The following is a 24,924-nucleotide window of genomic DNA, read 5'->3' on the forward strand; positions in this document are numbered from 1 at the left end:
AGCATCACCTAGCTGACTCCCGATTAACAATTAACAAGCCCATTATTGATTTGTCATTACCAACAACAGCTTTATGGGCAGTTGTTTCCAGCTCCTTCAGCCTCACAAGAGGCAATTTTTCAACTCTGAGAGTTTGAAAGGCAAAAAGCAGCACTGAAACAAATGTAGGGCTCTCCACATCACTTACAGTTCTCACTGCTGCTACGTGGAGAGCACTAAATTCAGATTTTATTGAGGAAACGTCTGGCTGTGCAATAAAGGAACTGAGGAACACTTTGTCAGGTCTGTAGTTTATTTCCTCTGTATCAAGGGCAGATATCACAAACCCCAGCCACAAACTTCGGCACAAACAGAAAATGAAAATATTTTTTCCAACTCTGCAAGGTTTTAGTACCAGAATATAAATCAGTAATTATTTATTGATCTATTAATAACACCAACTGATTATGTTTGGCAATAAATGGTGGATAAGTGCTAATTTTTTTTTTAATTATTTTCACCTAATTCCATTTAGTTCTGATAGTAAGGAATGTCTGTCCAACAATGATTCTGGAATTTCTCCCCCAGACAGATCACAGCAGCACTAAAACAACCCAAACCTCTTTGGAAAACCCTCTGGAGCCTCCAGAATTTTTCCCTCTGGAAAAATCTACTGTGATGAGAGATAAGGCACCTGCTTCCTCAGGCCAGCTCCATGTCCATGATCCATGCCAGGGAGAGGGAAAAGGGCTGCCAAGGATGGAATCAGGAGTGGAATCAGGAAAAGGAGCTCCTTTCCTCCCCCACCCCCTGAGCTCACCAGGGTCTGACAGTTTTGTCGCTGACAAACTGGCCATGAGGAGCATCAGCACTGGAAGGCAAAAGGGCCAAGTAAACAGGGGTCTCAGCCCCTTCCTCTGGGGACTTGGTGGCTTTGGGACCTGCCATGTCTGTCCTGACCCAGCCAGGGCAGCAGGCATTGAGGAGGATGTGATCCCCTTTCCTCTGCTCGTTTAACAGGCGGGCTTGGATCCTGGACAGCACAGTGACCCCGATTTTGGACACCCCATAGGCAGTGTTGGGCCAACCCTCTTTCTCATGGATGTTTTTCTTGGTGTCCTCCACGAATTTGGTCATGAGCTGCACCAGCTCCTCCTCAGTGATGGTGTCACTGCGGAATTTCTGCTGCAGCTCCTGGCTGCAGCCCCTCAGGGCTGAGCTGCTCACCATGCTGGAGACATTCACCACCCGACCTGCAAACAGAATAAAAACCTGCTTATTTTCACACCTTTTTAAGCCCACTCTCGTGGACACAGCACAGAGCATACTGTGGATTTAATCAGCACAGGCAGTTTGATAACCAAGATGCCTTGGCAAGAACAAACAGAGCTTTGATGATTACAGGAAGAGTGGATCAATGCTGGTGACAGGAAAAGAAGATTTTACAACATCTTTTGCGTGCAGAGATTGATTCAAAGTACAGGTTTGTGTGATTGTAGTAAAAAATGATTAGCCTTCCTAGAACAATAGATTTGGAAATCACAGTGAAAACGAATTCTGACCACCAGTCTTCCCATCTCTCTCTCAGTTGTTGATACTGAACTGGGGCTCCAGTTCTGGGTTCACTCCTCAGCTGAATACCTGTAAAATATTTTATGTGTGTTGCCTTGCAGAGCTCCTGGAAAATCAGATTAACTAATAAATACCATGAGAGGTGATTCAAGGTGTGAAGCTGCAAAAGTTTCAGATAAACTTCCAGGAAACAACTTCAAGTCAGTCAGCAGGTGCATTCTTACTGCAGCAGAAGTAACACCCAGAGATTTACAAATGGAAGGATTTACTTCCCAGCACTTCAGTAAGAGGAATGAGTCAGCTGAATCAGTAAATCACTCATCATCTCCAAAATTCTGCTCCACTGTTTCCCTTCTTTCCTGCTACTTCACAGCCATTCTGATGGTGAATTTGGGGATTTAATCTTAAAAGCCGTAGAAATTAATCCTGTTAATGACTTTATGAAGAGTCATCCTTCAGTGTAGTCCAAGAGGACTAGACTGCAACTTTAGCACTGTTTCCTCTCTCCCCAAAATACACTCACTCTGTTTTTCCCTTCTTCCACAGGAAATAAAAACTTGTTTTTCATCTAGTTGACGTCTTGCTTTCTTGAAAACCTTGAGGTATTTAATTATTAGGAGAGACTACATTTCATTTATAGCAGTAAACACATCCCAGCATCACATCAAACTCTGAAACACTGGCACAGTGCCTGAGACTGGACAGGATTTCCCATTTAGAAAGGTTAAAATTCAAACCCCAAAATCTCTCTCTAGTTTTTATGTTTCACTCACCATAAGGCTTCATAAGAGGCAGCAATTCTGTGCAAACATTCCTGGTTCCAAAAAAGTTTGTCTTCAGTGTGACCTCAGCTTGGACTGCAAATGGAGCAGTGTCATGAACTGGTCATCAAAGGTAGGAAGAGAAAAAAAACAAGAAAAATTAGAATTGTAACACTGTGTGAACAGAAGTTAACAAACCTCAAAAGTTTATCTTAGTTACTGGTTTTACTAATTAGAGAACAGGCATATGATCAATTAAAAAATACAAGAAAAGAAGGCAGAGGCAGGATTTGGTGCAGTCCGACCAAACTAAGGAACAAAAATCCTCAGCCACTCCCAAAACTGAGCAATATTTGTCTGACAAACCAGCCCTGAGGTGAGGGGCCTGTGCTGACACAAGAGAAATGTGGGAACTGGCTGAGGTGAGGAAACTGCTCTGGAAGGGGATGATTTCATCACGAATCATGATATCATCATGAATGATATCATATTCATGATGATGATATCATCATGAATAAATCAAGTGGCAGCTCAGCACCACCACAAGTGAGGTGGGGTGGCTGAGGGCTCAGCAGTGAATCCTGTGCTCTGCACCCCTCTAGGAGGGAAAACAAGAGTTCAGTCCCAGTTTTGCTCCTCTGCTTTTCCTGGAGCCACCTGCATGGACTGGGCAGCTGCTCACTTGTCTCCAAATGCAGGAGAATTCAAAAGAGAAATTGTAACAGGTCATTATTTGATTTTTCTTTTTATTGTAGAGCACATTTAATGACTCACACTCGTTTGTAAATCTCTCATTTGCATTTAAATCTCACACATGAAGCCAGATCATGACTCATGGCCAGGGTTATGGCAGGGGGAGAACTCAAATCCTACAGAACCCCAAACTCCTGCTTCAGTATCATCCTTTCCTTGTGAGAGAGAACTTCCTTACACTCCAAACCCCACTTGTGTTTAACAGAATATATTTTAACATCCTGAACTTCTCCGATTTAAGAAGCTTTATCAGACAACTCTCCCCAGAGAAGCTCATCCAGAAGACAACTACAGCTCCACCACCATTTGGAACAGGAAGATTTTGCTGGATTAAGGATCATGCTGGACAAATGCAGCACAAAACCAAAATAACAAAACTTAATGGCAAATTTAATCTTTGATGGAGTGCAATAGCACATAAGGCTGCAACTAAGAAAGGAAAATACAAATTCTGGGATGGCAGCAAAAACTTGGTTTGAGGAAAGAAGCAAGCTTGGGTAGAAATACCAGTCTGGGGAGCAAGAATTAAAACCATGAGAGAAGCATCACAGCAAGTTTTTACACATGTTACAGGCTCAAGTGAGCTTGATATTCACAGCAACAGCTCCAAGAGGGTCCTTTATCACACCCTAAATTGTGGGACCTCCTGCTGACCCAGCTGTTGTCAGCTTGAGGAAAGTCAAGGCTCAACATCTGGAAGTGATATTTTAACTGCTGCTGGAATCTTTCCTGAGCACACCCAATTCTATTAAGAGCTGCCTCCTAATGAGCTGATCTTGAGCGCTTTTCCTATAAAGTAACAGGCAAAAGAGTGACTGACTTTCAGAACATCATCCCTGCACTCCCACTCCATGAGAAGTTCCCTACTCTGTGTCAGTGTGAAGTCATTTCCCTTTGGAAGGTCCCAATGAGCTCAGCCCAAAGCTTCTCCTGTCCAGGCTGAACAATCCCAGCTGTGGCAGCCTTTCCTCCCAGCAGAGCTGCTCCAGCCCTCTGCTCATCCTGGAGCCTCCTCTGGGCTCTCTGCAGCAGCTCCACGTCCTCCCTGGGCTGGGAATTCCAGGGCTGGGGCAGCTCTGCAGGTGGCTCTCACCTGAGGGGACACAGGGACACAATCCCCTCCATAAACCACCAGTCAGGCTTGTTATTTGTTCTGTCTGGAGCTCACATTATTCTGGATTTCATACATACAACAAAAATGAATCCTTCCACCTGGAAACTGCTGTGTCTTTCTCACTTTCCCTGCTTTTCTGCCCACTGGAAGGTGAAGGGGTTGAATTCTTGTTTAGCACAACAGGACTGGAGTGAACTGGTTTAGAGGTGACTGAATGGACTGAGAAAGTTCAAGACAGCAAAACTCATGCAGGGAAAAAGCTGCTTTGTCATCAGCTGGAATCCCTGAGCAGATAAGGCACAGAAGAAGGATGGGGGTGGAGAAGAGAGAAGACAGCTCCCTGAGGCACAGGGCTGATATTCCCAGTGGTGATGGGCTCCCATGGCCCTGCTGGAACTCCTGGCACTGAGGTAATTAACCCAACCCAGCTCACCCACCCTGTGTGCTTCAACATTTCCATGTGGTGCAAACACACAATCCTCCAGGGAAGCGAGTTCACAGAACCCTGGGATTGTTATGGCTGGAAAAGCTCTCCCAACCCAGCGAGTCCCAGCTGTGCCCAGTGCCCACCTTGTCACCCTGCCCAGAGCACTGAGGGCCACCTCCAGGGCTGGGCACTCCAGAGCTCCCTCAGGTCCCTTCCATGGCCTTGAAACTCGATTGGAAACTCGAGGATATTACTCATAGAAATTAGAAGATATTGATTAAAGGATAGGCATTCAGATGATGTGTACTGCTGCTCTTTGAAGGAACAGACAGGATGACGCGCAAGAACAGCAAAGAGGAATGCAAAGATGTCTGATGAGGGGGGGATACTGACAAGAACAACAGGCAAGAATACAAGGTTACCAGAGATAATGAGGTAAGGAGGCTCCTCGGGCCCCCAGGACCAGATAAACCCGGCCTTAGAGCTTGGACTGTGACCAGAAGATCAATGGGCATGTGCACGGCAGCGGGGGCAGAAGTTCATCTCTGAGGAAGACTATTCTCCTTCATCCCTTTAGATTCCCCGAGACGCCCACTAAAAACAACTACGACCACCAGAGACAACTGCACAGGCGCACAGTAAGAGAATTAACACACGAATCAGAGAGAGGAGGAGCCAATGCACAGACGTATTGCGAAACTCGATGCATATGTAACATCCTAGAGGTTAAAGGGGAACGCGGTGAGCGGGAGGCTGCGCACGCCTTTGGGAGCTGCTATCCCACGTGGCGCCCAGCGCTGAATAAATCACACGCCTACCCTAAAACTCACTTTTGTCCCTAAATTTTAGAGTCTTTCCGCGTGTCATTTTGGCGACCACGAGTGGACGTTCTCTGCCCAGCCGTAGGACCGGCCGGGGTGTGGACTCCCTAAGGCGCTCCCGGGATTTTCCTGGAAGAAACTCCGCTGCTCAGGTCGCTCACTGCAGGAGCAGACACCGATTTTCTGAACAGCACACAAACGGTATGTATTTCTTTAAATAAGGGGCCCCGTAGAGACCACTGAGAAGCCGAACAGAGACGTTTGAGTGCACAGAGAGGATCTCGGTGGGTTTGGGGCTTGCAAACAACCGCTGGATCAAACATGCAGCCAGAGGGAGGAACAGCAGACCGAAGGCAAGGCAGCGGGGAGGGGTTTGTTGCTAGCGGCTCTGGGGCTGAATGGAGCGAATTCCTGCTTGGTTGCTGCTGTTTGGCTGTGAGTCTGTGAGTTTTTAAAATTCGGAGGTGTGCCGTGATTGGTTCTGTGAGCGCCTGAAAAACCTTTGCGAGGTGACCGTGGGTTTGTGTGGGAGCCGTGGGGGATTTTGGAGGTAACACCAGCATCTTGTGTCCAAAGTTATAATTGCCTTCAATAACCGCTTATAGATATTTATTCCTTATTGTGCGCACGAGGGAACTCTTCGCATTTTTTACTTTTCATATTTCTTTTACCGCATGTTGCCTTTAGGGTTTGTGTGATAAAAGGTTGGTTGTGAGTATTTTCTTTAGGGTTTATTTGATATAAGGTTTGTTGTGAGCATTGCCTTTAGGGTTTGTGTGATAAAGCGCCGGGGGTTTTTTAGTGACTGTTGCTTGTTTCAATGCTCTTGTTGTATTGCCTTTAGGATTTCTTTGGTAAAGTGTCGGGTTTTTTAGTTACTGTTGCTTGTTTTAATGCTTTTTTTGTGAGCATTGCCTTTAGGGGTTGTGTGTTAAATGCCGTTCTAGGTTAGTGCTGTTTGCCTTAATGTTTTTGCTGCGAACATTGTTTTTTGTTGAGTTTGTCGCCATAGACAGTGCCTTGGTGACAATGGTGACAGTTCTAACCGTGGTGAGAGGACTGGAAGGGACCTCTCTCCCCCAGTGGTTTGGGCTCCACCCTTGTGATTTTGTAACCCCCAAAAGCCACTGGGTGATAATGGGATGTGGGAAGTGGATTTGTAGAGAATGCTCAAAGCCTGACAGAAGGCTCACATAATGTGCATCTGTGTGCAAACCTTGAGACTAAAAATGCCAACTTAGAAATGCCGTGGAACAGGATGGACATTGCTGAGAGAGAAATAGGACTGGAAACAAGTTGTAAATAAGACTGGATACTTTGGAGAAATAAAACTGTGAAAGGTGCATTGTAGTAGGAGCCACGAGGGGTGATTTAGTTGATTGGCTTTAAAGCTTTAACAGCATTGTGTAGCAAAAGCTGATAGGCCAAGAAACGCTTCTAATGGATTGTAATTAAAGAATAGTTCGGCTTCTGATTGTGATGGCGTGGATTGTAACATCTGTATTGTCTCACCCTTCACATGAGACTGAAAATGGAGTAAAAGTTTTAAAAACGCCTCCCAGTTGCCCCATCTCTGGGTCAGAAAAGAGTATAATCCGACAAGGGGAGACACCAGAGGGTTTATGTAGGAGGACTACAGAAGACTTTTGCAGGGAGTGTGGCTGCATTAGATTAAAAGCAGCCTGCACCAAAAGGCAAACAGAAGGAGTGAGACCATCCATTTCTGTGAGCAAGGGTGGCATTTAGCCTGGGTGTTGGTTAAATGTGGGTCCTGTGCAGAGCAGTGGTGGTGTTTTCCTTGAGTAGAAGACGAAGTGTTTGTGCTCAGTGTGGGGAACAGGGTGGAGAGGACCCTGAACCAGAGATTTTACAGTATTTTTGTGGAAGACCACATGTAGTCCCAGAGTGTAAAAGACTGGGAAAAACTGTACGGGAAGTGTGAAAAGAGATTTGGGTGGAAACAAAACAGGAGAAAGAAATAATTAGATTAGGAAAGAGTAAGGGAATCCCCAGGGCAAACCCTCTGGGGCGTGTTCTAGCTCACTGGAAGGAGATTGCAGGCTCAGGAGGTACAGAATCCAAACACAGCCCAGTTTGTAGTGTGAATTACTGCTCCCAGTGGTGGCCCTTACATCAGCCAGAAAACAGAACTAGATGGCTGTAGCCCTGGTTCGTGCCTAACACGTTTTAGTTTCTGAAATCCCTTTCCCAGAGAATTTCCTGTGAACAAGAGACACGTTTTAGAAACAGCAAAAATGTTTACTTTTTTTCTCTAGGAGGGACTTCTCTAGGCTGACCAATGCAATTGAAGAAGTTTGTCTTCTTGTCGCCAATCCAATTAATCTGTGTTAAATAGTATTTTAAAAAAAGTTCCCAAAAATACAACAGCCACTTTTTCAACCTTCTGAAATAAAAGTCTTTGTAGTGTACAATTGCAACAGATGGCCATTGACCTGGACTTTAAAACATAATGTTCTATTGCAGCTTGTGCTTTTCCTCAGGCCTGAGGGGAAATGGTCTGAAGTTTCATACGTGGAAATGTTTTTTCTCCCTCCGAAATATCACCCTGAATGGCAGAGGGACTGTGGGATCAGAGCCCCTCTGCAATCCCCTGGTATCAGCCCTTGAAAAGGAAAATAAAGCTAACAGAAAGCAGCCTAAACGATGCTGCAGGACTTGCTCAATAAACCAGCGTTGCACAAACCCTGATAATGTTAACCAGGCAGAGGCATAAACACAAAAGTTCCTGGATTTATTTGGGCCACCCCCTGAGGAGCAAAGGGGGAGGAAGGGGAGCAGATTCAGCTCCCTTGGAAGGGAGACAAGTGGACCATCTGCTCCTCCACACAGCCCTGAGTTACAAACATTGTATCCCCATTGCCTGACAGTGATAGTGATCAGGAGGAACCTTCCATTCCCCTGAGCAGCCCCACAGCAGCTCGGACCAGAAAACAAACAAGGGAAATAATCCAAGCCCCTTTAAGGGCAGCAGTGGGACCCGGGAGAGAAACAGTGTTAGTTAAAGCCCCTTTCTCTACAACTGACTTAGAAGGCTGAGAAAAAGTTACCAAGAACTATAGGACTGACCCAACAGGTTAAGATCTATGATTAAGCAGCATAATCCGGACTGGTCCTACCTAAAGTTATTATTGGAGGTGTTAACAGGCATGGAAAAACAGTTAGTTTTGAAAGCAGCAGGGGATTCAGCAGGAAACTTTTGCAGGACAACACAAGGGGATGTTAAGGATGTTTTTCCTCTCCAGGATCCAGGCTGGAATCCAAATAATGAAGGGCAATTAGTAAAAATTCAGAATTATCAAGAATGGGGTAGCAAAGGGGATGGAACAGGCCATCCCCAAAACTATACATTGGTCAGCTTTGTATGCAATTAAGAAGATTCCCTCCAAAACTCCTTCTGAGTTTCTAGATCTCCTGAGAAACACAATGCACCACCATTCACCATGAGATCCTGGATCTGACAGAGGGATACAGCAGCTGGTAAATCTATTTTTAGGGCAATCTATGAGAGATATCAGGAGGAAACTTCAGAAGCTCCAGGGACCAGAGGGAAGAAATTTAGAGGCTTTGTTAGATGAGGCATGGAGGATTTTCAGCAATTGAGAAGAAGGATATAAGCAAGGGATGAGAAAGTTAATGGCAGCAATGAAACAGGAAGGGAAAAGAAAGGTGGGAATAAGAACCACCAAGGCAAGGGCCACCCTGGCTGGGCAAAGATCAGGGTGCAAACTGCAGAAAATTTGGAAAAATGAGTGTCCTGAACAAAGAAGAAATGGGAAAGGGAATCAGGGAAAGGAGGTGGTGGTTGCTCACAGAAAAAGTGACTGAAGGGGCCTGGGGGACCTTACCCCAGGAGATCCACTGGTTATAAAAATGAAACTGGGGAAAGAGGTGGAACTCATGGTGCACACAGGGGCAATATTTTCAGTCTTGAATAAAGCTTTGGTGCCAGTGGGGAATGATCATGTCAAGGTGAGGGGAGCAACTGGCCAACCTGAAACAGCATATTTCTGCAAGCCACTCAAACATGGACCTTTGCAGCAGCAAATTGACCTTTTCAGGATGGCCAGAGGCTGTCCCCACCACAACTGCCAAAGCCTGGGAGGTTGTTGCAAGAAATAACACCACACTTTGGAGTTCCAGCCACAGTATCTACAGATAGGGGACCACGTTTTGTTTCAAAGATAGTTCAACAGATCAGTCAGCATCTGGGCATAGGCTGGGAACTTCACACATAATCCTGTCCCCAGTCAAGAGGCCAAGGTGAGGAAATGAACCATCTGATCAAACAAGAAATTGTGAGGCCGAGGCAAGAGGTGAATTTGCCCCAGTCCCTCCCGTAGCATTGCTGAGGATTCAGACTAAGCCCAGAACCAAAAGCTGAGCCCCTTTGAAATGCTTTACAGGAAACCCTATGGTGTGCAGAAAGGGATATCCACCCAAACTGGGGAAGAAAGGCTGGCTGCTTATATGGCAGCCTTAGGTAAATAACTGAGAAACTGAAAAACACGTGGCTGGAGCTCAGAGGAGAGGGCTGGATGGGCCAGTGCATGACATACAGCCTGGGGATTGTGTGTGTGTCCAGTCTCTTACAGAAAACACCTTGGAGCTGCAGTGGGAAGGACCATTCCAAGTGCTTCTCACCACTTCCACTGCCATTAAGATCCAAGAGCAGAAGGTCTGGATTCACCACTCCTGAGCACAGAAAGCTCCTGAGGCCACTTGGAGAGTGACACCGGGTGATAAAGAACTGAAACCAAAACTCACTCCAACAAAATAAGTACATTGTGGTTGGGGATGTTTTGTAATCTAAGCTGCAAGAAGTTAATTGAGAAAATCGTTTGGTTTATAATCATCATCACAATCCAAGAACTGGGAAATACCTCTAGCCAGAACAATGCTGAGTGGCCTTGGTCCCAAGCTTTTACTCGGTACACTGGATCCATGGGAGGACATTCTGATATAAAAGGGTTAAACCTATCAACCGTGGTCATGCATGAAAACCAAGTATACAAAAGGCAAGAGTGGCAAAAAAACCAAAGGTCGTGGTCACTCCAAGGGACTACAGGAGAGGAAATCAGAATAGGGTGTCGGATGATTAATGGAACTGCTCATAAGAAAGCAACCCTAATTAGTGCTTCAACCAGTCCCACAGACAGACACAGGGAGGTCTGCAGCCGTTCAGGAGAATTGGACTGTTGGTATAACTTTACATTAGTACAGACTGTTGAGGTGGTCTGTCTTTGGGCTCGTGATACTATCGGGCTCTCCTTCAAATTTAAAATAAATGCCACTACTGAGCCTATTGATATTAATGAATAAATTGGCCACTGCAACAAGTGATCTAACTAAATTAAAACTACCCTTACAATCATCTTTGTTTGCAATGGGAACTAGTCAGTGACAGGTATCAAAAGAGTTGCAAGTTGGTTAAAAGCAGATGACCAAGAGCACAGGTTAATCACAGAGGCACTTGCCATGGCTCAGAGTGAGGTGTCCTGGCTTTTAGCACAGGCACAATTGTGGCTGCAATCCACAGCTGCCTTGGTTAGAAGAGAAGGAAATGAAGGAGCCTTTCTGATGGAAATCTGAAAAGCTGTTCTGGGACAATGCTACTGATTTTGAAAAGAAATGTCCATCCTGGTGGATCCTGGTAAACTTCACCCATGATCCAATTGCTAACACGACTCACCACACACAGTGCCAGAGTTTATGTTATACCCATTAGAGCATTAGGGCTGAATCATGAGGGATCAGTGCTCTGCCCTTCAGAACACAGGACATGGGATGGGAAATGGCAAACTGAATCTGTAACCTTATGTTACCTGGGAACAACAGGGGTTCATTTGTGAAAGTAACACAATCCATGCTGGAGATACATGTCTTGGTACTGAACTTTTGTCACTTTTTTGTCACTTTGAAATTCATCCCAGCACCAGTTAAAGGACTGGCCTTGTATATATTGGTCAGTGTTGTGTATGTTTAAGGACTGCCTGTGCTTTTTTAGAAATAGGGATAATGTAACTTTGTTTAGCAAGAATCATTCTAACCTCTGCATTTGTAACTCTGTTAAGATTTTTGGTTGTGATTTTATGTATTCAGCACCAGTTGTGTCCCACCAACTAGTTAAGTCTGACAATATATCACAACTTAACACCCATACCTGTTGAGATGAATCTCACTTTAGTAGAACAATTAATTAATCATCAGGACCTTGTCAAAAATTCTATGTCAAATTCTATTGTAATTTGTCAAAATCCAGCCCCTGGCACTGAATAAATCACATACCTACTTTAAAACCCACTTTGTCTCTTGAGTTTTAGTCTTCCCACATGTCAGCCTGACCATCCTTTCCAGGAAGAAATTCCTCCTGATGTCCAACCCGAGCCTCCCCTGGCACACTGTCCTCACATCACACTTGAGATGGGAAGTTTGCCCAAGCAAAAATGCAGAATGCCATCAGCACAGAAGTGCTGGATGCATCCACTGCCCTCTCCAGCACACAGGGCTATCCCCAAGAGAGCACTCCCTACTGTTGGAGTCCAGGACATCCCCTTGGATGGCCTGGGACCCGAGGAAGGGAATTTGAGCCCTGCACAGGGGGGTGTGGAGCCGGCCCAGGGGATCAGAGACCTTGGCACCAGGAAAACACCAGGTTTGATTTTAATCCATGGGAAAAGCTTCCAACACTGCAAAAGGAATTACAAACCACCGGGATGTGAAAACAGTAGTTTAGCACAGTAGACGATACAGAATACAGTAGTTTTAGAGTTTATAGAACAGAAGTTAATGGGGACAAGATGGTGGAATTTGGGTGGTACCTCATGTACTTTTCCTTCTTGCTCGTCCTCCATCTTTTGGGGTGGTGATGGCACAAAGCAGTCAGAGTGGATTGAGGCAAAGTAGAAATGTCACTTTTAGTGTGAGCACTGGGCATTGGCACAAAATAGTAAATAACCAACACGTAGTTATCTGTATAAATGTTAGGGAATGTCCCATCTGTGGGCAGTGGCCTCGTGAGCCAGCTGCTGTCCGGATCTTGGCTGGGAGCAGAGAAAATTCTGAGATATCAAATAATAAACACCACGAGAAACCTGAAAACAGACCTTGAGGACTCTGCTTTTTTATACCAACACGACTCGGGGCTTTTAGAGGGCCAAGGCCTTTAAACCACCTAAATCTCATGTGAGGAAACCCCCCCTGCCACCCTACCTTTGAAAGCGATGCCAGCGTTGTTCACCAGCACGTTGAGCCCTCCATACTTCTCCTTCAGGAAATCCCGCAGCGCTCGGATGCTCTGCGGGTCATCGATGTCCAGCTGGTGGAAGAGAGGCTTCAACCCTTCCTGCTGCAGCTGTGCCACGGCAGCCTGGCCACGGCCTGGATCCCGGGATGTCAGGTACACATCCCCAGGGAATTGTTTGCACAAGGCCCTGACGATGGCCAAGCCAATCCCTTTGTTGGAGCCTGTCACCACAGCCACCGGCACGTTGGACATCGTCCCCTCGGAACGTGAGACAACGTCACAGGAACTGCAAACAGCAAAGAAAAGTTTAGTCACACACACAAAATGGCTGCTTGGAAAGGAATTAGGAGCATGGCATGGTTCGGGTTGGAAGGGAACTTAAAGATCTTTTCACTGCCATGGACACCTTCCACTATCTCTGGTTGCTCCAAGCCCCGTTCATTCTGGCCTTGAACATTTCCAGCAGTGTGGAGTCCACAGCCTCCCTGGGCAATATTTGTTTCTTTAAAACACTATTTAAAATTCCACCTTGGATTACATGAAACTACATTCCTGTGCAAGCCGTGTAAATTCCTAAGGCAGCACGAGGCGTTCACAGAGTTAAGAGTTCTGAAGAAAAGCCAACCTGGGATGGGTAAAAAGCAGAAAGAAATGTCTCCACTAAAAAAAAAAAATCATTTAACCTTTTTCAGGAGTAAGCTTTTCTGCACTTACACCTCACAGAAAGGCTTGTCACCTTTTGGGAATATTCAATTGGTTCAGCTCAAGTTTTGCTGAAAACCTCAGGCTCAAAACCTGAGCAACCTGGCCTAATGCAAGGTATCGCTGTCCACGGCAAGGGCTGCACTGGATGATCTTTAAGGTCCCAAAAAAAGAAAAAAAAAAAAAAAAAAAAAAAAAGGACGGAGTTGCTTTATCTTCCAGCGCCAGGCAGAAGGAGCAATTTCAGCCTTTTCGGAGGAGAACAGCACAGACCACACAGGGTGACTACAATGGCTCGTTGTGTAACACATCGGAAACCCGGCTCGCTGCTTTTCTAACATAGCGCATTGAAAGACGCTGCATTTCCCTCATTTAAAAAAAAAAAAAAAAAAAACAAAAAAAAAAAAACCACAAAAAACAACAAACAAACAAAAACCAACCAAATTTAAACTCTGGGTTTGTTCCCTTTGGGCATCATCACAACTTCTCTCCCATATTTACTTGTGACCCTAAGCAGGCATCCCGAGAGGTTATAACACTCTCCAGATATCCAGAGTGACTTCCAGAGGGACGGGAGCGCCTTTCCCACCTCACCGCAAATCCTCTTCCCTCTCTCCCCTTCTCTCGTCCCCTCACGGGAAGGGAACCCGCGGGCCGCCATGAACCCCACCGCCCTCAGGGGGGACATGGGGGTGAAGGGGGACACTCAGCACCCACCTCCAGCACTGCGGGCACCTCTCCTCTCTCTCCTCCGTCCCTGTGCTCCACAGGGCGAGGACAGGACCCGCGATCGGCCCGGCACAAACACGGCAAAGAGCAGGGAAGGGAGATGGGGACGGCCCTAAGATGGCGCGGCAGCCCCGCCTCAGGGGCGGGATCGCGGGGAGGGACGCCGGGGGAATGTCGGGCCTGGTGTGCTTTTAGCCGGTGGGTTTGGGACGTGGAGCAGCGATTCCCGACCGGGAGAAACTCGGGAATCACAATCTGGGCTCCCGGGGGGAATGCGCGGGGCACTCGGGAGGTCCCCGCTGTGGCAGCGCTGCTGGAGACATTTCCCTTGCTCTCATCCCGAGCAGGGACTGGAGCTCTGGTTAGCACAGGATTATTCCCAGTTCTGGCGGTGGGATGGGGATGGGATGGGGTGGGATGGGGATGGGATGGGGTGGGATTTGGGCTCGATGGTCTCTGAGGTGTTTTTATCCCAGCGGAGTGGGATGGGTGGGATGGAGGGTCTTTGGAGGCTCCCTGAGGCCTGCCAGGGAAAACTGCACTCTGAGGGTCAGTTCAGGGCAGTTTTGGCCAGAGGAAGGAGATTAAGGCAAATTTCTTCCCCCAAAAAGGTGCTGGGCACTTTTTTATTCATTTCAGGTACAGCCCAGGCTGCCCAGGGAATGGGCACTGCCACAGCTCCAGCAGCCTTTGGACACCAGGGATGCCCAGGGGGATTGTTGGGCTCTGGGCAGGGACAGGGTGGGATTGGAGCATCCTTGTGATCTTTCCTAACTTAGAATATTTCATAATGAAAGATTATCCCATCCTATCCAGATCTACAGACAAGGACACCTCCCACTGTCCCAGGCTGCTCCAAGCTGGCCTTGGGCACTGCCAGGGATCCAGAGGCAGCCACAGCAAATCTGGGAATTCTGTGCCAGGCTTTCCTCACCCTCACAGTAATAAATTTGAAAGTGGCTTTAAATGTTTCTAAATCAGTTCTTTTCAATTTTTTTTTTTAATTCAAGTTGTTTAAAGGCAAAATCTGTTGCTTAATATGAAGAAAAGCAGAGGTCGGACAGGTCGAAAGAGAAGAAGGAGAAAACGCTTGAAGAGTTTTGTGGATGGAGGTACCATCATACCTGGAAGTTAAATAATAAAATAACCAATTGTTTCTCAAGGTGACATTTTATTATTTATATTTGTAAAAGCCTTTGTGCTTGAAAAATTACATTCATAAATGTTACCTTTTTTTATATCCAGATATCTGAGCATTAGTTTACAGTCCCAAGCAGTGCATGGTGAATTTTCTGAGCTCTCTTTTCTGCCTAATGGCAAATACTACATTATTCTAAAATTCCTTGGATATCCTGAATAACTCACACATTTCTGAGACCTCCCAGTGCCCAGAGACACAAAATTTATTTAGTTCCACTGGAGTCTTCCTTGCTATCCTGTTATGCTTTAAAATGTCCACAAAACTGTTTTTCTGGCTGTACAGTAAAATGTTTATATTTCCTTTATTGTCCAACAGAATGCTCTTTAATAGCATTAATTTTTTTCCCTATTTTTAGTCAACTGCAGTCACAAGCTGGAATACATTAAACTTAAGAAGTGGCTAAAAGAGAGAGGATTTGAAGACAATAATTTAAGACCAGCAGAGTTCTGGGGTAAAGTTTTTTTCATTTATTGATGGTACAAATCTGAATCTTTTAAGAATTTTAGATTCCTGGTTGTGGTTTTTTTTTTGTTTTTTTTTAATTATGCACCTCTATGGCATCAGGAAAAAACCTAGTTACTGATACACTTCCAAGGATTCTTGGAATGTCAATTTAACATGAAAAAGTAGATATGGAGGTCTGTAAAAGATAAAATTTTAATTGTTTATTAATAATACAGTTTCTGGAATTTAACCTTGTTATAACTTGTTTATCTTTTTATCCCCAAGCAAATTCAGCAGAGAGCTGAGGTTTACTTAGTAATGTTTAAAGTAAATATTTACATTTACATTTTCTCTCTTTATGTAGATTATATTTAAAACAATTAATAATATTAGAGACAGAGTGGGAAAAAAATTAGAATGGATCAGAGAAAAATATTGTGACTAGAAATACTAAAGTTTAGTTAAAACTCTGAAACCAAGAGCTGCAGCTGGTGATGAAAAGATGTGTTTGAGGAAAAAATGGAGAAAAAGAAGGTGAATAATTACTATAAGTGGGAGAAAAAAAAAAAAAAAGCTGAATAATTGCTAGAACTGGACAGCAAATGCTGCAAGGAAAAGATGCTGAAAAATAAAGAGAATTGGAGAGCAAAGAAATGAGATATAGCTGAGACAGCCCATAACTGAATTTCTGTTTTGTAAGCCATAGTGTCTGTTCCTTTAGAGATCACAGATCACTGATTTTCCATGTCTGCATTTATTTACTCCTGCTCTTTGTTCTCTCCTTCAGAGACAGGAAGAGGCTTGATGACAACAAAAGCTCTTCAGGTGAGTGATGCTGTTTCTAATGCAGGAGCTCTTCAGGTTTGGGTTTGTTGGGTTGTTTTTTTTTAACATTTAATAATTTTTGCAACAAGCAAAACTCAGAATTCCAATGTGAATGTAATTTCTGATTTTCAGGCTGTTGCAGCCATCATGTGAAACCTCCAGGCCCCACAGTAATTAGAGGAGTCCTTTACACTTGATTGTTTTATTTCATGTGTAATTTTTTATTCGTCCTTCTCCCTCCAAGGCTGGAGATCTGATTATTTCATTGCCTGAGAAGTGTTTGCTCACCACAGGCACTGTCCTCAGCAGCTGCTTGGGAGGATACATTGTCAAGTAAGTGACAAGTGACACTTGATGACCTTCAGTGGGGTGTTTTTTTAAAGCAGTTATGAATCATCTGAAGAGGTGTTGGAGCTTTCAGTTAAATATCCTGAGTGGTGCCAGCATTTCATGGATGTGGAATGCTCAGATAGGGAAAAAGTTTTAATATTCAGCATCCCTTTTTTATTTAGCTTGGCAGAGCTGAAGACAGAGCACAGGCTGGAGCTGCCTCAGAGCCTGCTTGGTCCTAAATATCAATTAGGAATGTTTTTTGGGAATTTGTGAGTCAGCTTCAATAAGAGAAGGAAGATAAAACTGGGCTGCAAAGCCAGGGCCTCTTAGAAAATTTGGAACAAATTGGAAATTTGGAAAATTTGGAACAAAGCCTCATGCTGGGCATTGAAAACTTGTGTATTTAAAAAAAAACCCAGCCCAAGGGTTGAACCTGAAATTGTTATTACAAACCACCTTTTATTGCCCCTTTGAAATCAGCCAAAGGACTTGGAGATGAACAAAGAACTTTCAAACAAAAAGCTATTTATAACTTCCAAAGAGCTCTGAGAGATATAAAACCACTGCTGTGTCCATTTCCCATCTCACCTCTGTGGGCCTGCTGCTGTTTTAATTTTAATTTTTTTAAATCTTAATTTTAATTTTTTAAAATTTTAATTTTATTTTTGTTTTTCAACAGATGGAAGCCCCCTGTGTCTCCTTTGCTGGCCCTGTGCACCTTTTTGATAGCAGAGAAACACTCTGGGGACAAATCTCCATGGAAGCCTTACCTGGATGTTCTACCCAAAACTTACACTTGCCCTGCTTGTTTGGAGCCTGATGTGATCAATCTTCTCCCAAAACCCTTAAAAAAGAAAGCTCAGGAGCAAAAAAGGATGATCCAAGAGCTGTTCACATCTTCCAAAGCTTTCTTCTCTTCCCTGCAGCCTTTATTTGCTGAGAGCACAGGGACTATTTTTACTTACAGTGCTTTGGAGTGGGCTTGGTGCACTATAAATACCAGGACAATCTACATGAAACATCCACACAGGGAATGTTTCTCCCTGGAGCCAGATGTTTATGCATTGGCACCATATTTAGATTTGCTCAACCACAGCCCAAATGTTCAGGTGAGAAGCTCAGAATAGAGCAGTAAATCTCCTTTATTTTTGAATGCACTCTGGCGATGCACATCTGCGTTTGTGTGATGGGTGAGAGGAGCGTGGGGAGGTCAGGGAGAGATCTCACAGGGGGAAAAATGTCTCATATCCTGAGGAGCTGGAGTGTCAGGACCCAGGGAGAAAGAGATTGTAGGGTTAGGTGGGATATTGGGAAAAAAATTCTGCCCTGGCAGGGTGGGGAGAGGCTGGGAGAGAATTCCCAGATTTGCTGTGGCTGCCCCTGGATCCCTGGCAGTGCCCAAGGCCATGTTGGACACTGGGGCTTGGAGCAGCCTGGGACAGTGGGAGGTGTTTAAGGTCCTTTCCAGCCCAAACATTCAGTGATTCTATAATTCAAATATTTCAGTTTTTGCAGCAAAGCCAAGGTACAGGGAGAGCCCACAGTGGCTGGGGGAGATCTGCACCCAGAGCTGCTTTTGTGAAGAGTAAACACTCCCTGCTCCTAAAAGCAAGGCAGATCCCTTGTCCTGACACAGATTCCAAGTTCCAAGGCCCCATGGTGTTAGTTCAGCTCTGGCTGAGGGGAGTGCAGAGAGAATTTCCACCTTTTGTGAGGCTCTGGGTGCCAACACTGAGCTGGGGCAGCACAGGAGAGGCCAACTTTGCATGGAACCATCTGTGTTTGCAGATTTGGGGTCTCTCCAAGAAATCCCCACAATTAAGAAGTTCAATCCTCCGAGGTTTCACAATTCAAATTTTTCACCCTACCAAGAGTAGAAAACAAGCTTTTCTTTTTCACTCCCTGAAGGTCAAGGCTGCGTTTAACGAGCAGAAGAGGAGCTACGAAATTTGGACAAATTCACAGTGGAAAAAACACCAGGAAGTTTTGATCTGCTATGGACCTCATGATAATCAGAGGCTGCTGCTGGAATATGGATTTGTTGCCATGGATAACCCTCACAGCAGTGTTTATGTCTCAGCAGGTGGGATTTATGGATTGTTCTGGGCTTTGAAAAGCACAATGACACAGAACTGAACTGAATTCTTAAGGAGTGGAAAAGGCTTTGATGCCTCTTTCATAGACTTTAATTATTTAAATATTTTTAATTAAAACTGGGGGTTTTTTGGTCAACATTTTATTTTTAAAAATTGTGATTATTAACAGCATCTGGATAGAAATTCCAGCTGAATATCTTACATTGCACCATTGACCTCAGGATTGAAGTCCTGAACTCCACAAACTGAACTTGTTTGGAGTATTTCATAACTCCAGTGTGAGCCAGGATTTCTGTTACAAGGACACAGTCCTGGAGATTGCTGAGAGCTTTTGAGAATTCTGGGAAGTTCACCAGAATTCAACAGGTTTTGATCTTAGTCCTACATGAAAAATATAGTTGAAATCTCATTTCAGAACTGATGGTTGTGGTTTCCCTTGCATGCAATTTATTTAAATATTGAATGCTATTTATTTAAATATTTCTTTAAGTCTCCTTTCAGAACTGGTGATGGTGGTTTCTCTTGCATGCAATTTATTTAAATATTGCATACAATTTATTTAAATATTTATTTAAATCTCATTTCAGAGCTGATGGTTGTGGTTTCTCTTGCATAGACGTTATTTAAATACTTAAACTGTATTTCTCTGCAGATACTCTCCTCAAATATTTTTCACCCCTGGACAAGCAGAGAAAGGCCAAAGTTTCCATTCTAAAGGATCATGATTTCCTTGAGTAAGTATCTGTGGAGTTTCTTCTTTCCTTTTATTCAGTTTTTTTTCTGGGAGTCAAAAATTGCTTCTAGTATCAAAATTCAGCAAAAAAAAAATTTGGTTTTTAGCAAACTCACTGCTTGGGAGAGATGGAGAAGTTGTAAACACCACTATCAAAGCTGGAGATCTTCCATGGCTGATGTGTCTCAGGAAGAAAACTGTCCCTCTAAAGCTCACCTGAGCTTCATCTTATCCCTTTGGCTTTGTAGGAACCTGACTTTTGGATGGGAGGGACCATCCTGGAGACTCCTCACAGCCCTCAAGGTGCTGAGTCTGGGAGCAGATGAATTGTGAGTTGTGGCCCCCTGAACATTTGGTGGATGTGCAGGTGCCTTTGGCTTGGATTCCATGGAATGCCCAAGGTGGGAAGAGCCCCTCAGGATCCCCCAGGGCCACCCCAGTGCCACCAGCATCAGCCCAAGGCCTGTCCCCAAGGGCCACCTCCAGACTCCTCCTGAACACTCCACAGACAGTGACTCCAAACCTCCCTGGGCAGCTCATCCCAAGGCCTGACCACTCTGCCAGGGAAATTTCCTTGCCCAATCTCCCCCCTGAGCCTCCCCTGGTGCCATTGGAGCCATTTCCTCTCCTCCTTTCCCTGCCCCTCCTGGCAGGGACTTGTGCAGAGCCACCAGCTCCCCCCTGAGCCTCCTTTTCTCCAGGCTGAACCTCTTTCCCACTTCAGCTGCTCCTCCCAGGATGTGTTTTCCAGACCCTTCAGTATTTTTTCTTTCCCTTCACTCTCTGCTCTCTGCTGGCTGTGAGTGACATCCTGGGACAATTTTTGGATCTCCTGTGTCTGTTTTATTGACCCCAGGTGAGAAGTGAAAAGAAGAAAGGCAGAGAACACCATTGACTATAAACTCACTCCCCTACTGCTGCTTTGGTGATTTTCTTTCTTGTATTTTTTCCCCTTTCTACTTCAAGCCCCACGTATTCCCTCAAGGCTCAGGCTCTGAGGCTTTTTCCTGTTGTTTTGATGAAACTTGAAATGCTCTTAACCTGCCTCGATTTCCTTGAGTCATGTGTTCCACAGGCTGCAATCCCAGGCCCAAGGAAATTGCTGAAATTCATCTCCAGGGACTGTCAGTGCACTTGGAAACATTTATTCCAAATGCCAAATCTTCCTCAAGCATCAGGGATGGAAAATTGTTACCTGCACTTTGCTTGGAATAAATGAAATGAGGGAATAAATTAATGAAAAAAAAAGAAAAAAGAAAAGGGTTATTCAGAGTTGTTTGTGCTTTGAAGATTCATTGCTGAGTGGAATAAATTGATCTAAGAACTAAAAATAAATCCCTGGGGTTGGTTATGAGCCCAGGTGAGGGGCAGGGCAGCAGAAGCACGTTTGGCATCCAGCTGGGGAGTGCAGCAAATAATTCTGTATTCTTTAAACATTTTCATTCCAGTGCCTGCTGGAGGAGGATCCTGCTTGGTGATGTCACTTCAGCCAGGAATGAGCAGCAGGCTTTGGCTACAGCAGCAAAAATCTGTCAGTTTTTAATAGAGGAGACCCAGCATGTCCTTCTCCAGGTAATTTGGGCAAACAAGGGAAATCAGATGCTTTTCTTTCTCAGAACAATGTCATTTTCTGAGTGAGAATTTTGATGATTTTTCCCATTCTCTCTCTCTTTTTTTTTTTTCCTTGTTAATAATAGAGTATTTCTTGTGGAATTGAAAAAACCCCACTGTTTTAACATAATAAAAGCCTTACAGATTTCCACAGATTTTTCTCTTCATGTCCTGATTAAATAATCAAAAATTTTGAATCATTTCATCCCATTTGTTTTGACTCCAGATCTCCCAGTTGAAAAGGGACAAAGAGAACCTCAAAGGCCACCTGGCTTTGGTGGAAATGCTGCGCTCAGAAGGCCTCAGGATCCTTCAAAAATCAGCTGAGATTCTTTGCAACTTGAATTTAGGAGCAGCTTGAGCTCCCTGGAACTGTGACAGCTCTAATCTATCAGGGATTATTGTTGCCAGATTATTACACTTCTAATGGACCTGAGCAGCAGAAGAATGATTTCAAAATTCATCAGAATAATTTTGTTCTTTGCTGACCTTCACACCAAAGGTTTTGCTGAAGTGGAGAGCTCGAGCTCCTTGGTTTGCAGAAAAGAGAATTTTTTTAAAGGGCATTTTAAAGGGCAGGACACTTATTTAAACTGCAGAAACTTCATTTGGAATTGTGATTATTTTCCATGATGTGATTTTAAAAAGTGTTTATTTTTGTAAATATATGACTTTGTTTTCTACAAGACTTGTGTGTTTTATTTTTCTAAAATCCTTTCTGGAGCTGGAACTCCCATTTCTTACATCCTTGAGGCAAATTTACCTCCAGGTTTACCTAGATTATGTTTTAAACTCACTTCCCACCATATTTTACACTCTGATCAGTCCCATTAAGCCCTGATCAGTTTAAATTGGATATCAGGAATTATTTTTTTTTTAAAGGAAAGTGTTGTAAAACATCAGAATAAAATACTCAGGGGAGAGTCACCCGTCCCTGGGAGGGTTCAAAAATGTGCACGTGGCACTTGAGGACTTGGTTTGGTGGTGACTTTGGGGTGATGGTTGGACTTGGAGCATCAAGTCTTTTCCAGCCTTAAGGCTTCTGGGATTTTCTGGCTCTGAAGTGTCTCCTGAGATTCCTTTCTGGGATTTGGGGATGCTATTCTGTAGGGAATTCTCACTAGTTTCCCTCCAGATCCTTCTGTGCCCCTGCCCCTTGGACCTTCCTTTAATAAACCCCTTTTCATTCTCTACCACCAGCTGTGTTCCTAATTTTAGCATTTCATCCCAAAATGGTACCAGAGTTAGAGGAGATAAGGATGGTTGGCTGGTTTATTTCTCTTTTTTTTTTATTCCTCTGAGGATGGTTATTTAAAGAGCAGCTCCTGGCCAGGTGAATAGGAGTTTGACAAAAGGTGATTTGCTTTTGCTGGGGGCTCCACATTTATTCCACATTTATTCCACATGGTTTGGATATGAGCTCTGCTCCTGGAACTCCTACACAGGAAAGCAGGAAAGAGGGTCTGGAAATGCAGGGAAGAAGGCAGAGCACAGCAATTTATTTGTATATATATATATATAAAAATATACTTTCAATTTAAGCTTAAACCTTTTGATTCAACCTCACCTTTGTGCTGGGCTGAGAGCCTGAGGAAGCAGCAGCCCTGGGAGTGCTCTCCACCAGTTTTACAGGACACCAAATCAAGTTTTCAGAGTGGAAATTCTCCCTCTCAGCCTCTCCTTGGAGCTGCAAACAACATCTCAGTGATGTGCTGTTAACATTTCACTCTGGCTGGCTGTTCCCTGAGAAAAGATTGAGCTGGGATCTTATTGTGGGAAAGAAAAAATTGCTTAATTTCCCTCTTGGCATAAATTTCCTTTCAGATTGAACCTGGAAATCTGAGCAACAGTGGGAATGAACTCAACTTCTGCCCAGGAGTGATACAAACCTGGTTCAGAGCAGGGCAGGGAGTTGGATTCTCATCCAGCTTATGCAGTGTTACCCAAAAAATGACATTGAGTGGGTTGGAGCATGGCCAGAGAGGGGCAAAAAACCTGGGAAAGGGCTGGAAAAATCCTGGAGGGAGCAGCTGAAGTGGGAAAGAGGTTCAGCCTGGAGCAAAGGAGGCTCAGGGGGGAGCTGGTGGCTCTGCACAAGTCCCTGCCAGGAGGGGCAGGGAAAGGAGGAGAGGAAATGGCTCCAATGGCACCAGGGGAGGCTCAGGGGGGAGATTGGGCAAGGAAATTTCCCTGGCAGAGTGGTCAGGCCTTGGGATGAGCTGCCCAGGGAGGTTTGGAGTCACTGTCTGTGGAGTGTTCAGGAGGAGTCTGGAGGTGGCCCTTGGGGACAGGCCTTGGGCTGATGCTGGTGGCACTGGGGTGGCCCTGGGGGATCCTGAGGGGCTCTTCCCACCTTGGGGATTCCATGGAATCCAAGCCCAAGGCACCTGCACATCCACCAAATGTTCAGGGGGCCACAACTCCCAATTCATCTGCTCCCAGCCTCAGCCCCTTGAGGGCTGTGAGGAGTCTCCAGGATGGTCCCTCCCATCCCAAGGGCAGGTTCCTCCAGAGCCAAAGGGCTGAGATGAAGTTCAGGTGAGCTTTAGAGGGACAGTCTGGAGGTGGCCCTTGGGGACAGGAGCTGGGCTGATGCTGGTGGCACTGGGGTGGCACTAGGGAATTCTGGAGGGCTCTTCCCACCTTGGTTATTCTGGGATTCAAGGAGAGCTGCAGTGGGAATGCACTCAGTGCCTGCAGCAGACACTGGGTTTGTTTAGGTAACAAGAGCCACCAGATTTCACGTGGTAAGAGCATGAGGCAGAAACAGCACAGCTTGATTTTTTTATTTTATAAGAGAAATGTTTTAGCGCAGTCACCGAAGTCACTGAAGAATTATAAACATGAAACCTCCTGACAAAATCTTTGCCTTGTCAATTTATGACAAGAAAACGTGGATTTTCTTTGATCTTCTGCAGAAAGTGGCTCCCAGATGAGAATTTCCTTCTGTGATGTGTGGAGCTCATCCATCACTGCCCAGTGCCCTCAGGCCTGTCTGGTTTGTGACAAGGGAAAGGAATATCAACTTCACACCCTGATAACTAAAGCTTTTCAAAAAGCTCTGAAAACATTGCCAAGATGCCATTCCCAGAGAAAGAGCTTTTAAAAATGATGTTGCCCAAAAATGATGTTGCTGCACTTGGGTAGGATCTGAAATGTTTATTTGCACTCAGAGCACCTGCGACTCCTGTGATGGATTTAATGATTTTTTTTGGAGCTCAGGGAAATAGCCCAACAAAAGTTTATGGGTTTCTTTAAACAGGAACAGGATCAGGTTTCTCCCTTAGATCACTGCAAGTGTCTAAGGCCAGGCTGGGTGGGATTGGGAGCAATCTGGGATAGTGAAATGTGTCCCTGACCACAGCAGGGCATGGAATAATTTATAATGTCCCTTCCAACCCAAACCATTCCAGAAATGGAAAGGAAAAAATTAACATCTCCAGCTCGTTTCACTGTATGTTCTAGTGGATATCAATAATCCCAGAATTTAGATTTAGAAAGCACTGCAGGAAGTGTATTCAAGGGAAAACCGAATGTGATTAACCCCAAATCAATTGTA

The 24,924-nt window shown here is 44.8% G+C and overlaps 2 protein-coding genes across 2 annotated transcripts; one reads left to right on the forward strand and one right to left on the reverse strand.

Annotated features, from left to right (window-relative positions):
• Positions 1-274: 274 nt before the first annotated feature.
• Positions 275-14,178, reverse strand: LOC136358230 (carbonyl reductase [NADPH] 1-like). The gene is made up of 4 exons (XM_066314184.1): positions 14,111-14,178; positions 12,658-12,977; positions 2,325-2,432; positions 275-1,232 (listed from the first exon to the last, which is right to left on the reverse strand). Exons 2-4 carry the CDS (start codon positions 12,941-12,943, stop codon positions 796-798), a joined length of 831 nt encoding a protein of 276 aa, XP_066170281.1. The 5' UTR covers positions 12,944-12,977; positions 14,111-14,178; the 3' UTR covers positions 275-795.
• Positions 14,179-15,144: 966 nt separating this feature from the next.
• SETD4 (SET domain containing 4) lies at positions 15,145-22,037 on the forward strand. Its single transcript, XM_066314185.1, has 10 exons — positions 15,145-15,234; positions 15,679-15,774; positions 16,555-16,592; positions 16,837-16,925; positions 17,605-18,034; positions 18,834-19,008; positions 19,674-19,755; positions 20,003-20,083; positions 21,203-21,326; positions 21,592-22,037. Exons 1-10 carry the CDS (start codon positions 15,162-15,164, stop codon positions 21,724-21,726), a joined length of 1,323 nt encoding a protein of 440 aa, XP_066170282.1. The 5' UTR covers positions 15,145-15,161; the 3' UTR covers positions 21,727-22,037.
• Positions 22,038-24,924: the final 2,887 nt, after the last annotated feature.

Source organism: Sylvia atricapilla, chromosome 2 (assembly GCF_009819655.1).
Source record: "Sylvia atricapilla isolate bSylAtr1 chromosome 2, bSylAtr1.pri, whole genome shotgun sequence".
In the NCBI taxonomy this organism is placed as follows: domain Eukaryota; kingdom Metazoa; phylum Chordata; class Aves; order Passeriformes; family Sylviidae; genus Sylvia; species Sylvia atricapilla.

Coding starts and splice junctions, on each gene's coding strand:
- SETD4 (XM_066314185.1), top strand. CDS start 15,162: ATGAAGAAAAGCAGAGGTCGGACAGGTCGAAAGAGAAGAAGGAGAAAA. Junction 15,235..15,678: donor GAAGAGTTTTGTGGATGGAG/GTACCATCATAC, acceptor CCCTATTTTTAG/TCAACTGCAGTCACAAGCTG. Junction 19,756..20,002: donor AAGGATCATGATTTCCTTGA/GTAAGTATCTGT, acceptor TTGGCTTTGTAG/GAACCTGACTTTTGGATGGG.
- LOC136358230 (XM_066314184.1), bottom strand. CDS start 12,943: ATGTCCAACGTGCCGGTGGCTGTGGTGACAGGCTCCAACAAAGGGATT. Junction 2,433..12,657: donor CGCTGGCATCGCTTTCAAAG/GTAGGGTGGCAG, acceptor TTTGATGACCAG/TTCATGACACTGCTCCATTT. Junction 1,233..2,324: donor GCCTCTTATGAAGCCTTATG/GTGAGTGAAACA, acceptor TTCTGTTTGCAG/GTCGGGTGGTGAATGTCTCC.